This window comes from Plutella xylostella, chromosome 30 (assembly GCF_932276165.1).
Source record: "Plutella xylostella chromosome 30, ilPluXylo3.1, whole genome shotgun sequence".
In the NCBI taxonomy this organism is placed as follows: Eukaryota; Metazoa; Arthropoda; class Insecta; order Lepidoptera; family Plutellidae; genus Plutella; species Plutella xylostella.
The window spans coordinates 3,910,566-3,925,898 of NC_064010.1; the positions used below are offsets into that span (position 1 = coordinate 3,910,566).

At 39.2% G+C, this 15,333-nt stretch overlaps 1 protein-coding gene and 1 long non-coding RNA gene across 8 annotated transcripts in view; one reads left to right on the forward strand and one right to left on the reverse strand.

The window, feature by feature from the left end:
- Positions 1-15,333, reverse strand: part of LOC105383678 (tau-tubulin kinase homolog Asator) — a 76,035-nt gene that overhangs the window by 25,384 nt on the left and 35,318 nt on the right. For 5 of the 7 annotated variants that reach the window (XM_048632110.1, XM_048632107.1, XM_048632109.1 and 2 more), the window contains 9 exons: positions 11,078-11,149; positions 10,722-10,800; positions 8,961-9,102; positions 8,492-8,564; positions 7,139-7,268; positions 5,740-5,879; positions 4,675-4,743; positions 3,473-3,604; positions 2,368-2,451 (listed from right to left, as the gene is read on the reverse strand). In XM_048632110.1, the coding sequence (XP_048488067.1) occupies positions 2,368-2,451; positions 3,473-3,604; positions 4,675-4,743; positions 5,740-5,879; positions 7,139-7,268; positions 8,492-8,564; positions 8,961-9,102; positions 10,722-10,800; positions 11,078-11,149 (921 nt within the window). Of the gene's footprint in view, positions 1-2,367; positions 2,452-3,472; positions 3,605-3,904; positions 4,037-4,674; positions 4,744-5,739; positions 5,880-7,138; positions 7,269-8,491; positions 8,565-8,960; positions 9,103-10,721; positions 10,801-11,077; positions 11,150-15,333 lie in introns of all 7 variants that reach the window. The other 2 variants (XM_048632105.1, XM_048632111.1) reach the window with 1 other exon arrangement.
- Positions 11,206-12,346, forward strand: LOC119693612. Its single transcript, XR_005254601.2, has 2 exons — positions 11,206-11,556; positions 12,115-12,346. It is a non-coding gene; the product is annotated as an uncharacterized LOC119693612 (long non-coding RNA).

Consider the following 15,333-nt stretch of genomic DNA (forward strand, 5'->3'; position numbering starts at 1 on the left):
AAATAAAATAAAAAGTGTGTTTGAGTGAGTAAGAACTTTATCTTATTAACGTGCCGTTGTCGACGAAAAATAGAGTTGGGGTCTATTCAAACCGAAGAGTAATCGGCTACTGCGGTATAGTGCCACAAACGTAAATGTCTAATATTTCTTGATTCTATAAGATTTTAATTTAGCCTGTAGTGGTAATTCACCCTTTCGGTTTTAATAAATCCATCTAATCTATATCAATATATAATTCATAGGTAAGTTATGAGATATGGATCAATTTAGTTCGCTCTCACCGGAACAGATAAGTTTGTGGCACTGTAAATACTTTGTCAAACAGGACTCGTTACTAGAGCGTTGCGTTGCGTACTGCTAGCGCTGGCGCTCTGTTTGACGGTATTTACCCGACTGCCGAAGGAGGAGGGTAATGTTTTCGATTGTATGTATGTATGTTTGTCTGTTTCTTTGTTCCCTCCTGTAGCCTAAACGGCTTGATAGATGTTGATGTATGAGGTATCGTTAGAAGCGTAATGATTGCGCAATGGTTATAGGCTTAAAATGTACATAGCGCCCTCTAGATGACATAAAGTGATGATCGAAAAAATATATTTTTCCAAATATGTCGTGTGGGGTATCAAATGAAAGGGCTTGATTAGCACATTACAAAAATATGCATATTGTATGTAAGTATTTAAATCACAACACCAAAATTATTGAAATAAAAAATGTTCATAAAGTAACACTACTGACATAAAATTTCATAAAATAAAAACAACTAAAAAGTTATAAATAAAAATATATAATTATAAACAAACAAAAAACCCGACTGCACGCTAAAAAGATGAAAACAAGCCCCAATGTTAATGGAAGGTATCCCAGGCGGGGACCAACTTGACCGCCACACAATGTATACTGTACCTATCTAAGTAACATTCAGCTAAATGTAGTTGCGAGTCCTTGCACTCTGCTGGTCCCCGCCTGCGATACTTTCCATTAACATTGGGGCTTGTTTTCATCTTTTTAACGTGCAGTCGGGTTTTTTGTTTGTTTATAATTATATATATTATTTTTTACCATATTATAGTAGTACAACACATCTTAGCGCCATAGCGCGGCGTCATGTTAGCGCTAGTAACGCGTCCTGTTTGTCAATACATAGGTACATATTAGGGCATGCAATACCGGTAATATTTTCAATACCGGTATTGAGTTCAAATACCGGAACTCAATACCGGTATTGAAAATATTACCGGTATTGCATGCCCTAATATGTACCTATGTATTGACAAACAGATCCCGGGATCCCGGTATTAATACCGGTATTAGACTTCCTTGTTATAAATGGCATATATTTTGTTTAAAGGTCGTATAGGGCAAAATACAACAAGAAAAAGCAATCAAATTCTGTATTATGTAATATTTTTTACGAGAATTGAGTATTAAAGTTAAAATTTTAGAACGCATGGACAACAAGTAGGTTTCCAAAGGCCAAAAACCGCATGTAACGGTTGAAAACAAGTGCACTTTCATAGTATGTAGGAGCACAGGGCTAACTATATCTTAATCGCTTGATTTATAGCCTAATAAATGTCCGATTCCGTTATTACTTCAATACCGGTATTGAAAAAAGCGTGGATTTTGTCCGGGATCCCGGTATTACGCAATACCGGTATTACGGTATTGCATGCCCTAGTACATATGGCAATAGTGGGACCGAAGCTGCAGCGGTATGTTACCGCTAGACGGCGGTAGCGGACTAATCCGCAGTTTGAATAGGCTCTTAGACAAACGCTTGTCAACGTGGTGAAAAAATTCGCCAGAAACTGACTGTGAGCTGAGCACGCATTGCTCGCGAGTATACAGGGTGTTGCAAAAAGGGTATACTAAGCCGAAACCGTTTGCGGCATGTTATATTATTTAAGCCCGAAAATGAAATCAGAAAGTTAAAATTTGCGAATAGTATACCCTTTTTGCAACACCCTGTATAAACTTCTACACTGCAAAATGCACTCTAACACTAAGACAACAACGTACATTATCCGGCTGCGCGGTGTCGGTGGGCAGCGGGTGCGCGGAGGGACACCTTGTAGAATGAACTCTAACACTAAGACAACAACGTACATTATCCGGCTGCGCGGTGTCGGTGGGCAGCGGGTGCGCGGAGGGACACCTTGTAGAATGAACTCTAACACTAAGACAACAACGTACATTATCCGGCTGCGCGGTGTCGGTGGGCAGCGGGTGCGTGGAGGGGCACCTTGTAGAATGAACTCTAACACTAAGACAGCAACGTACATTATCCGGCTGCGCGGTGTCGGTGGGCAGCGGGTGCGCGGAGGGACACCTTGTAGAATGAACTCTAACACTAAGACAACAACGTACATTATCCGGCTGCGCGGTGTCGGTGGGCAGCGGGTGCTCGGGCGCGGGGTGCGCGGAGGCGCGCGTGCGGGACACCGACACTGTCTGTAACACACATAATGAAAATATATTAAACACTCTGTATATACGGGAAAATATGGGTAAAGGTAACGAACCAGTACATTACAGGGTGATGCAAAAGTCGTTTAACAAGCTGAAATGCGCCGGTATTTGCAAAAGATGCAAAATATAAGGTGTTCAGAATTACCCGTTGTGTTGCATTGCTGAACTACTTTTGCAACAAAAATATGTATTATTCCATACAGTTTATTTTTCACATAAAACATTGTACAATAAATGAACGGAGATTTGCATGTATGTATGTTTATGAAACTATGAGGTGAACCCAAAAATCTGATGTTCTTATGGTCATTATGTCATTCAAAACACACAAAAATACTATGATTTCTAGGTTTTATGATAAACCAATGGTATCAAGTATCAACAGTGGACACATACATAGATCTTACCTACTAGTCGAGGTATATAAGCAATATGCCTGTCTCCTGAAAAGTTTATTTTATCATTTAAATCAATATTACGTTATTTACATACCCTTTTACAGTAGTATACTGTTATAAACAGTGTGACCTTTCGTAAGGGTACATAATTATAAGTTGTATTGATATTAGAAACTTTGACTAAACATCAAATAAATAAATATATAGGTAGATATTATATGTACCGCCCTTATCAAAATATGACAAGAGGGTGTAATTAATAATAATCTGGTTGTACAATTCCTTTCACGTAACTTGACCAATGTTCTTGTTCTATTTAGTTGTAATCGCCTTGATTCTTCTCGCCATATTTGGTCAGGTTACGTGGATCGTGTTTTACACGCAAAGGGCGGACTTACCGCATCCCTCTCCCAGTCTACCGACCCGTGGTCTCTACCAGCTATATGTGACCGAGGAAGGTAGAGGACATTATATGACAGTAGAGGACAGTAGAGGACAGTAGAACACTCACCGCGTCCCGCTCCCAGTCGCTCGCTCATAGACTGCCTGCACAAACTGTACGCTAGAGGAATGTTGAGGACAGTTGAGGACAGTAGAACACTCACCGCGTCCCGCTCCCAGTCGAGCGGCTCGTGGTCGCGGATGCCGCGGCGCTTGCAGCAGCGCTCCAGCAGCCCCGTCAGCATGGCGTAGTCCGGCGTGTCCAGGTACTGGAGCGACTGGATGTGCTCGAGGAACTGCGAGGAATGTTGAGGAACTGCGAGGAATGATGAGGACAGTAGATGACTCACCGCGTCCCGCTCCCAGTCGATCAACCCGTGGTCTCCAGTTACTGGATATACCAAGACGACTCGAAGAATGTTGAGGACAGTTGAGGAATATTAAGGACAGTAGAGGAATGTTGAGGATAGTAGAGGAATGTTGAGGACAGTAGAGGACTCACCGCGTCCCGCTCCCATTCGCTTGCTCATAGACTGCCTGCACCAACTATACGCTAGAGGAATGTTGAGGACAGTAGAGGACAGTACAACACTCACCGCGTCCCGCTCCCAGTCGAGCGGCTCGTGGTCGCGGATGCCGCGGCGCTTGCAGCAGCGCTCCAGCAGCCCCGTCAACATGGCGTAGTCCGGCGTGTCCAGGTACTGGAGCGACTGGATGTGCTCTAGGAACTGCGAGCAATGGCAGAGGACAGTTGAGGAAAAGTCCAGGATATATATTAAATAAATAAATATGTGGGGACATCTCACGCACGGCCATCCGACCCCAAGCTAGGCAGAACCTGTGTTATGGGTGTCGGACAGCTGATATATCTACACAAATACATAGATAGATAGATACTAAATATAAATATCAACACCCAAGACCTGAGTACAAATATCTGTCTTTAAACAAATATCTGCCCCAGCCGGGAATCGAACCCGGGACCTTCGGCATAGCAGTCAGGGCCACTAACCACTACGAGTACGCCATTCGACCGTCAATCAAATATTGGTTTAAACGTACGGCTGTGTGCCTCTGCCTACTCCCTAGTAGGCTGTTTAGTATGCCAGTTTTGCGCTTAGTAACGAGTGAACCGTTTGGCTATTAGAGTACGCAGCTTTATTGCAGGACCAACAATAGCAGAAACAGTTGAAGATTGATTTGAATAGATTGAAGATAGAACAATATGTGCCGGGGGCGAGATTCAAAAATGAAGATCATGGACTCATGGTATTACTGAGGAGGCTAATGTTATTTTATGTGTAAGCTACTAAGAGCTGATGATGAACCAAAAAAGATGAAATAATAAAACCAGTTAGTAACATACCTGACGCAGCTCCGAAGGTAGATGACGCAGTAAGAGTCGGTGGTCGTACTTCTCTTTCATCAGGCCAACCTGAAATTAAATAAAACAACAAAAAGTTTATGATAAGGATAAGATAAAGATAAGATAAATCTTTATTTGCGAAAAAACATGGTATAAAGATGTTACACAAGCTTGGTTTCACATGTTTTGCAAAGTAACTTTTGCATGCAAATTTTATATTACACTAATATAATACAATTTACTCAAATATTTACAATTAAAACCAATTAGACATAAGTTATTATTTACACGACGACCGAATGGCGTAGTGGTTAGTGACCCTGACTACTGAGCCGAAGGTCCCGGGTTCGATTCCCGGCTGGGGCAGATATTTGTTTAAACACGAATATTTGTTCTCAGGTCTTGGATGTGCCCGTAAAATGGCAATAGGCCCGCCCCCTATTACATTGGGACTAACATAACACTCTGGCGAAAAGTGGGTGCAGCAATGCACCTCTGCCTACCCCGCAAGGGAGTACATTAGTACAAGGTGTGAGTGCGTGTTTTTTTTTTTTTTTATTATTTACATTAAAAAATTATAAATTGTGTCATTTAATTTACATAAATATGTCAATATAAGTGTCAAATGGTAAATAAATAAATTGAAATTGAAATATGATATTAAAATTTTAAATTACTGGTCCCTACTGAAAAAATCACTTATGTCATAGAAATTTTTCTAGGAATAGCGGTAATAATAGTTTCTTTGCAAGTACAGATATAACATTATGTTACCTAAACTTTAACCTATCGAGATTGTCTTTTTATACATGGTGTTAAAAAAGTGAGTAAAACTGGAGATGTTTATTTTTGCGAATTGTCAAAAGTCGTAGAACAAAAGTTGTTGTGTCTGAATACAAAAACATCAGTGTAAAACCAGCTGTCATAAATTCACCCACTCTACCTTCAAGAGCAGTTAGTAAGGTAGAAGTGGTGACCTGTTTCTTGTTTACTCTAGAAAATCACCAGTGTAAAATCTGCCGTCATGAATTTTGTAAGAACATAAACTAACGTAGAAGTGTTCACCTGTTCCTTGTCCTTGATCTTCCTCCACGGCAGCTGTCCGATGACGAATTCCACCAGCATGTAGAACAGCGACCAGAGGTCGTCGTGGCGGCCCATCTCCTTGTTTTTGTGTGCGTTTATGGACGCGTAGCGTACTGTGCCTGTGGGGATGTGGAAAAGTTTGATAAGTTTTGCGACAAAATAAGTTTACCATACTCGGTTACGTCATAACCATGGATTAGTGGTTGACTTTTGACACATCTTTCAAGAATTTAATATGGAGATGAGTAGATGACGTATAATTGATCAACTTTTCCCTGGTTACGATTTAACCGACTATTGTGAAATTGGGGCTAAGAGGTAGATACATTGATATTTCATTAGATTTGGACCATAAGTTAGTAGCTTAAAGTTCATTATAAAATGATAGGCATAATTTGGACCTCTACTGGTGTCAAAATCCAGACATAAAGTTGAATATTTATGTAAAGAAAAGTCATATTATAGAGTCGGTAAGAATGCGATTAAAAGTTTTTTAATTAATTTAAAGCCAAGAAATTTGTTTAGTTTCACAAAGCTTTTAAAGGGTCTCTCAAAATCCGGGATTAAAAGATTGCTGTTAAACTTGCAAAAACGTGACTTTCTTTGCGTAAGTTTTTTTTATGGGTTCAGTAGACCCAGATAATGAATACAGACTACAGAAGAAAACTAATACTTTTTCTTTTTTTAAAACGAAATCCTGAATTAGGGATATATATACCTACCATTCTAATGTTCCTACTTATTAATTTACTAAAATTTGGTTCTTCATCGGCCGAATTAAAAGTCCATCTACTCAAACGTCGTATTCGATTATATTTTTTCCATTTTTGCGATTTCAAAACTGTTATTCTGCGTTTTTAACTATCGAATGACAGCTTTCAAAATTGAAACGTTTCCAAATAGGGTTTCCGATCGCAGGAAAGTTCCGCTATTCGAGAATGTCGAATCTACACCGTATTTTTACACTAGACACCATAAATGTCGGACAGATACATTGTGTACACTGTAAGAGCAATTTCCGATTAGTGTGATATTGCGGCCGGCGTTCCACAAGGTGGTGTGCTATCTCCACAACTCTTCTTTATTTTTATTAACCTTTAGGCGGTATTATCACCAAAAGCGATATACCTTTAGACTTTACTATTGAATGTCGCGTAGAGAATTCGGAGATAAAAAGTCAAGTTTAATGTCCTTATGCTAGTTCTTAGCTACCTCCCTATCGATTTTCAGCCAAATCCGTTCAGCCGTTCTCGAGTATACATAGTGTAACTAAGACTTCTCTCTGTTACAGCCGGCGTTCCACAAGGTCGTGTGCTATCACCTCTTCTTTTCCTTATGTTTAGTCGGTCTTATCCCCAAAAGTAGTGTATGTAGTTACCTCTGAAGCCTGCGGCGGCGCGCGGCGGCCGCACCTGCCCCGTGCTGGTGGTGTACTGTCTCGCGAGGCCGAAGTCCAGCATGTAGACTTTACGACAGTTCGACGGGTGACGGCCGATGCTGAAGTTGCTCTGATGGGGGAGAGAGATAGAAGATTAGAAATAAGGGATAAATTAAAGCCTCAAGGGATAGTCTTGAAATGGGATCCATATTCATAATATTCAAATTCAAGAGGTATTTATTGCCACTAAATGCACACAGAAATACAATAATACAAAATTAAATTAGGTTACTTAACTAATTAATAATATTCCTAGGCATATAGTGAAAAAAGGAATAGTCACAGACATTTATTTATAGACACTTTATTGCATACAAAAAACATAAACAGACAAAAATACAAAAAAAGACATGTTGCGAGTTGTGTAACAGCAAGCAACGCTGGTTTTCAGACTGCCCCTTTTACTAAACTAAACTTAAAAAACTACTGGGTTTTTACTTTTTAATTAGAGTGGAGATCATGCATCAACTTAATGTTGTATAGTAATATAATGTGTGTGTATTACCTGTATTGTTACAAACAATACAGTCCACTTCAATGCAATACCACTCATTTCTAAAAACATAAAAATAAGTGTGTTCGAAACAAAGGTAAACTATTATATTTATTATCCTAACTAATATTATAAATGCGATAGTAACTGTGTCTGTCTGTCTGTCTGTCTGTTACTCTTTCACGCCAAAACTACTGAACGGATTTGAATGAAATTTGGTATACATACGGTCTAGACCCTGGGAAAGAACATAGGCTACTTTTTATCCCGGAATTCCCACGGGAAATCTTTTTAAGGCGAAGCGAAGCGCGCGGGGACAGCTAGTGTTCTATATATATTATTATCATTTATTACATATATTACCAGAAAAAACATTTATAGATAAGTAAAATCTTGCTGTTGCTTCATTAATAAGAAAGAACGTAATTTAGTTTTAAATGTGTTAAGGGATTTTATTTGTCTTAAGGGCGGAGGCAAATCATTCCATATTTTACATGCTACATAATAGGGTATAAAAGGATCACGAATATTATCAATATAATATACTACGCATCAAACTGAACATCATGTAAAGGCATGGTTTTTAACGTTAAAGATTTAATACAAAGTTAGATACCTACTTGGGCACTCTGACCTTATCTTTACTTATGGGATATCGAAAACCTTTTCGACTGTATGATGTACAGTTTGACTTGTAGATTAGGTGATTGAATTTATCGGAAGCATGCCATTTGTAAAGATAAATAAAATAAATAATAAATTTGTATGTTTTTTAGGAGGTTAGAAAAAAATGTACTCACAGGTTTAATATCTCGATGTAGGAATCCAACAGAATGTATGGAATCTATTGCTTTTAGTATTTGTATTCCAAGCCTGCAAACAAAAGATTACAATTATTTTAAAGAACAATATAGAAATACGTAACAATCGCCTAGAAATAGTACTAAGAGCTCCATCATGATAATAAAGATAATTTTCGACCATTCTTCGGCGATCCAACTAATATGACCATATAACTTACCTAAGCGTGACAAGCAATGAAATGAGGCAACCTACTTTCGGAAACTTTTCGGCCATTCTTCGGCCATTCGTCCACAACTCACCTACGCCTGGTAAACCAAACGCTTACATATGAGGACAATGACTTATAACTTTCGGCTATTCGGCCACAACACAACTAATCTAAGTATGGTGACTCTACAATCATATAGGGTTGACAATGACTAATGACTTTCGGCCAACCTTCGGCCACTCGGCCATCATACTCACCTAAGCGTAGTAGACAGCGAGAACGCGCCGCGCGGCTGCGCCCGCCTCAGTTCGGCCAGGTTTCGGCCCTGCAGCTGCATCACTACGTAGTTGAAGCGCGCGTTTCGGCCGCATCCTATGAAGCGGCAGACGTGCTCTTTGCCTGTGGTTGAAGAGGAGAAATATTATGAAATATTCGTCTATATTTCAACAAAATGACCTAAGAGTACGGGTGGCGACTGACACAGAATGTTCGCCCGATATTTCGGTGAACAGTTTGGCATGTCCTGCCGAATATTCGACTATACCTGGATCTTTTATTCGACGGAATTCTGACAGTTATCTACTTTTGACATGTCAGAGATCACAAACCATTTTTGGCTGAGCCCTTTTTTTCAATACGAGTCTGGAGGGCCACTACCAAAATCAAACGAACGAACGAACAAGAGCTCGAACGACTCTATCTCGTTGTATTAAGCGTGCCGATTGCGTGACAATTCTTGTTCATTCGTTCGTCGATTTAGAGAGTGACCCCCCTGAACATCTAAGTCTAAACTACTCTATACATTTTATTTGTTAGTGAATGTACCTATCCATTTTATAAAGTGCGGCGCTCTAAATTAAAAGGGGATATACCTACGGTGAGTAATAATTACGTCCCTTTACATCACAAAAATAATATACTTAATTAAAGTGTAAATTAATAAATAAAGAAAAAAATAAAATTGATTATTAAAATATCTAATCGATCATTAAATAATAATAAGAGCGGTGGTAGCTCTGTCGGGTAAGCGCCCGCTTCTCACGCAAGAGATGCGGGTTCGAATCCCGGCGCTGACATGTACCAATGAGTTCTTTTAACTTAAGTACAATGTAGTATACCATCGCTCTTACGGTGAAGGAAAACATCGTGAGGAAACCTGCATATCTAGATTTAGCACATCTAGATATGTGAACCCACCAACCCGTAGTGGACCAGAGTGGTGGGAAATGGTCCAAGCTTAGGAAGACAGTTTAGACCTTGGGGATATGCACAAAGGTTCCACTCGAGAGAGCCAGGTGCAGGTACTTACATCCCCAAAGAGAATAGAATAGAATATCTAATCATTATTAATACTAACCGATTATGATGATACTTAGACTGCTCAATGTAAGCCATTAAAAAAATGAATAGTGGCAATTGGTTCAATCGTTTCGGAGATATGCGTGGACAAACATTATAAACATACATACATCTATACAATTTTGCAAGTAAGTATATTTGTTTGTTGTGCAGTCCCAATCTAAGTGCAGTAAAAATCTTTTTTTGAAATCGATCAAAAAGGTTTACTATCCCTGAATTTAGTAGGAAGTGATGCCAGCTAAAGAATAAAATAAAGTCATTAATATGAATTCCATACATTATCTGTCATTTTATTTTTTTATTGCCCAGAAATGGATCCAAATTTTTCCTTTTTTCGGTTAATAGCTTTTTAAGTAGCATCACTTTTGAAATGTCAGAATTCCGTCGAATAAAAGATCCAGGTATAGTAACATACACAAATCAAGCGAAATAATAGAGAGAAATATTGAGACTTTAACTGAACTCATGAACTCACTTTCATTTCATTTCATTTCATTGTTATCGACGATGAAAAGTAAGAATTAATTAATCCACATATTTTATGAAGTTTACTTTACAAACGTCTAAAAACTCTAAAAGGTCTCTTAGCCGGAAAGTTCAACCAAAGACACAGAAGACTGATTATTATTACCTTGTAGTTTCTTCAGAATGATTATTACCTTGTAGTTTCTTCAGCACAGCCACTTCCATCTTCAGCACCTGCTTGGGCTGCCGCGCTGACTCCACTTTCAGCGCCACCTAACGGGAAGAATTATTACTGTTATAATACTAACATTGCAGCCGATATAGAAGGCTCAAAATTTTGAGTTAATTAACTAACAAAACTAAACCCAGCCACTAATTTACGCAGCTTTAAGACAATAACACAGATATTTTTGATTAGATGACTTTCGGAAGTGGTTTGAAACTATGGCTATCGCTATCATCATCATCATCATCAGCCTATAGCAGTCCACTGCTGGACGTAGGCCTCTCGCAACGCTATCGCTATAGTATAGTATAATTTTTTTATTACCTGTTCCTGCGTGACCAGGTCAAGACCCTCATAGATCTCTCCAAAACCGCCACCTCCTATTTTCTTCACCACCTGCGAAAAATAAGAAAATACATATTAATAAATAGTGTACATTATGTAGCTTGTAACGTTATTTATTTTACAACGTTACCTACTTCATTATTAAACTTAATTACCTAAATCCATCCGCGAGCGAAAATGGTTCGTTTGCGCTTTGCTTCGCGGATCCCTAAAAAACTTGTCCAGCGACCGGTTCGACTCGCAGCGAGGCTTGGCCACTGCTATTCGCCGCTGCGATTGTTAAACGTCTCGAGACCCTCGCTGAGTTTGTGCGTGCGCGCTTCTATCTCGTTCGCCAGCTCACCGTCACTAACGGCCGAGTCGTAAACATTACAATTACATAATTAATTAAAGGCAACTACGTACTTGTGTAATTAAATAAACTAAGTGTTGTACATGCAGTTCCCCACACTTCTTGGGTAAGTTGCGAACAGATACCTACTTATTTTTAGAGTTAGTTATTATTGTGCTATTGTAGTTCTAAATAGTGCTTGTACATATTTCGCCTTATCATATTTAATAAGTGAGCAAACGAGTAACTAGCTTTAATAATGATAAGTTTTTTTTACTAATTTCTATCGCTTGCCGCTTGAAGAAGATTAAGATGGCGAGTGCCAAATATTGCTAGTCACTCACGATTGCATCATCCTCATCATACCATAATACTTTGTCGCATTATTTTTAAGCACTAAAGGTTCTGGTTAATGGTTATGACCCTTAGTATAGTTAGTTAGTTAAGCAATCCTAGTACATAATGATCATGTTGTAGTTAGTTTAGAAATATAGTAATTGTACAGAACTCCCAGATAGTAGGTATAGTTATTAACTTGTATTATTAATTTATTTTTCATAACTCCGCTACTGATAACTTTCACCGCCACTTTCAAGCTTGTTGGGTTTCTTCTTCTTTTGCCTAACCAGTGTCGGTGAACCGTCCTATGCCGAAGGTTGGTAATAATGCAAGGGGTTTATTCCAGGGTCCGACGTACTGGTTGAGTACCTACTTACGACGGCACTGAGATCCGCCTGTCCACCACCGGGAATTAACTACGGAGCCGTTCGTTACCCACGACGCTTATTTACCGCCTCGAGAAGACGTCCCGTTATTCCTGGGCGGCTAAGGGGAGTACCTGACCGTAATAGCCGTACGGAGAGATTGAACCCGAGTGTAGGGCAACCCACGAAATTTAATAAAGTTGTACGCTAAATAAACTTAATTTTCTTTTATTTATTTTTTTCCCACCTAGCCAGAGCTAGCTGCGACATTGGCGCCATAACGTGTTCTAAGGGTTCGGTCTCTCTTTATAGGTTTATTACGTAGTTTGCATGGTGTGCGTGTGCCTTGTAAAGAATTGTTTTTTTTATTTTTTTGTGTGCTTAGTAATTGTATTGTAAATGTGTGTATTGCAAAAAAAAAAAAAATAAGTAAATCTTGATCTTGTAATAATTTATGTTAAAATTTTATTTTGTAACTTGGGTTCCGTAGTATTTTTTTGCAATCCACACCAGTTGATATTTTCTTTGCATTTTTTTTTCTTTTGTTTTTCTTCTTTTCTATCCTTTTTCTTCTAGAAGCTTAAAAAAAAAAAAAACATATCTGCGTAGGCTTTTCTTTTTCTTGTAACAGGGCGGAGTACTTTGTTGATTTTTATTAGAGGTAGTTTTTTTTGTACTGGTTCTGGTACAATGTCAATTTTTTCTGGTATCTGTTCGCAATTATTATTTAAGAAATGTTTTTAAAACTTAGTAATAAATATTAAAAAAAAAAAAAAAAACTAGGTATATAAAAAAAAATACAATGTCGGAAATTAAATTTCTTTCCTTGCTTAAACCAGAGCTGGAATATGAGGTAGAAGTTCGCGGTGAAACGCCTGGGCTAACGGTAGCTCTTCTACGCAAGCAAATATCCAAACTCGGACCTAAGTTTCCTTCTTGTGATATTTTACTTTCGCATTTAGAAACTGGCGATGATTTAGATGGTTTGGAGGCATCCCTCGCAAGGTTAGAAGAAAGCGTTAATCAACTGTCAGCTAACTATGAAAAAAACAAGCTGGAGAGGTCAAGGAACCTGGCATTACAAATTTATTTCAGAATTACAAGGATTGACGCTTCTTCTAGTCGTGAGGACTCAGTTAGGCTCAGTCAGGCTACTATTAAATTAAAAACATTACAGGCTTCGCTCGCTGTACCAAGTTTAGGAGAGATTACATCGGAAACTCCTGTAACAGCAACTGGTAATATCGAGCTAGTTTCAACAAATAACGACGTCACTGTTCCACAGGTCATAGTTTCTTGTGATAAAAATCTGTCAGGTGACTTAACTTCACTAAAGTATGACGGGAAAACTTGTGCCCGTGCCTTTATTCAAAGAGTTAAAGAATTTATAACCGCTCGAAATATCAGTTCCGACAAAATGTTAAGGTTTGCTACGGAAATTTTCACCGGTGATGCTTTACATTGGTTCCGTAGCCTACAAGATTCCGTCTCTACGTGGGATGAAGTGTGCGATCGTCTAAAGGAAGACTTTAGTCAGTCGGATTACGACTACCGTTTCCTGGAGGAAATTAGAGCGCGAACACAGGGTGAACGGGAGAATATTACCATTTACCTTGCTATAATGTCGGGTATGTTTTCGCAACTGAATAAGCCGCTGTCTGATGCAGACAAATTAGAGATCATTCTGCATAATATTCGTCCAACTTATGCTAGTGTGCTTACTTCTGTTTCGAAAATCGAAAATATTGAAGAACTGCGTATTTTGGCCAAAAATTATGAGGATGTGCAAGCTAGAATGTCACGTTTCAGTGAACCACCAAAAATAGGTCCTTCTACCTTAGCACCGAGTTTTGCCTATGCACACTCTTCAGATAGTAGGCAGATTTATCCTGGTAGTAGGCAATACCAGCAGTTCCAACCAAATTATAGGTCGTTCAACCAAAACAGACCTGCACCTGTTACTTCAAAACCAGTGCACGCAGTCGAAAAGCAGAAATTTTGCCCTCGGTGTCGTGAGGACACGCATAGCTTACGGCAGTGTAAGGCTAAGCGGAAAATAGTATGTTTCCGTTGTGGCCGTCCCGATTTCCGCCATTATGATTGCCCTGATTGCCAAGGTTCAGCACCTAGTCATCAGTCAAAAAACTAGTACCTCAGAATTGTGGAAAAATTTACCATTTCAATAAGGAAGACTGGTCAAAATGGCTAACTTTTGTCAAAAATTTCTTTTCCTTTTATACCGTTTCTACAATTCTGAGACACAAACCACACGGTGATGGTAGACCATACGTAAGGATTAAAATTAATGACATGGAGGTCTGTGGCTTGTTAGATTCGGGCGCAGCAGTAACAATATTAGGAAATAATTCTCACAAAGAATTAAAGTTGGAATCGAGCGTTATTACCGATGAATCCATTAGTGTCGTTGCTGCTGGTGGTCAAACAATGAAAAGTGTCGGTTACATAGAACTGCCAATCAGATTTGAGGAAAATTTCCACATAATCAAAGCCTATGTGATTCCAGGCATTGATACTTCATTAATTTTAGGTGTTGATTTCTGGCGGAAGTTTGAGTTATGTCCCAAGTATCTTGGCTCCATTGACATAACTCAATCTGCTGATTCCCTAGGATCAATCTCACCATCCATTCCCGAAAAACACATCACATCTTACGACAATTTAGAAGAGGGTCAACGTGTTATTGTCGACAGTCTGGTTGAACAGTTTCGTGACATCTCTATGGAAAGAAAGGGTCTGGGAAGAACCTCTCTAATCACTCATCGTATCGATACTGGAGATTCTCCTCCTATTCGTCAGCGATACTATCGCATGTCTCCTGAAAAGCAACGCATCGTGACTCAGGAAGTAGATGAGATGCTGAGTCTTGACGTTGTGGAACCATGCGAGAGTGAATGGTCTTCTCCAGTCCTCATAGTTTACAAGAGCAATGGACAGCCCAGATTTTGTCTGGATAGTCGGAAACTAAATTCGGTCACTAAAAAAGACGCTTACAGCCTTCCATACATATCTGAGATCTTGGATAATCTCAGAGATGCTAAATTCTTGTCAAGTATAGATCTCTCGAAAGCTTTCTGGCAAATTCCGTTAGAAGAGCAGGACCGCAATAAGACCGCCTTTTACGTTCCTGGTCGTGGCACTTTGCGTTTTAAGACCACAGCTTTTGGTCTCACGAACGCGCC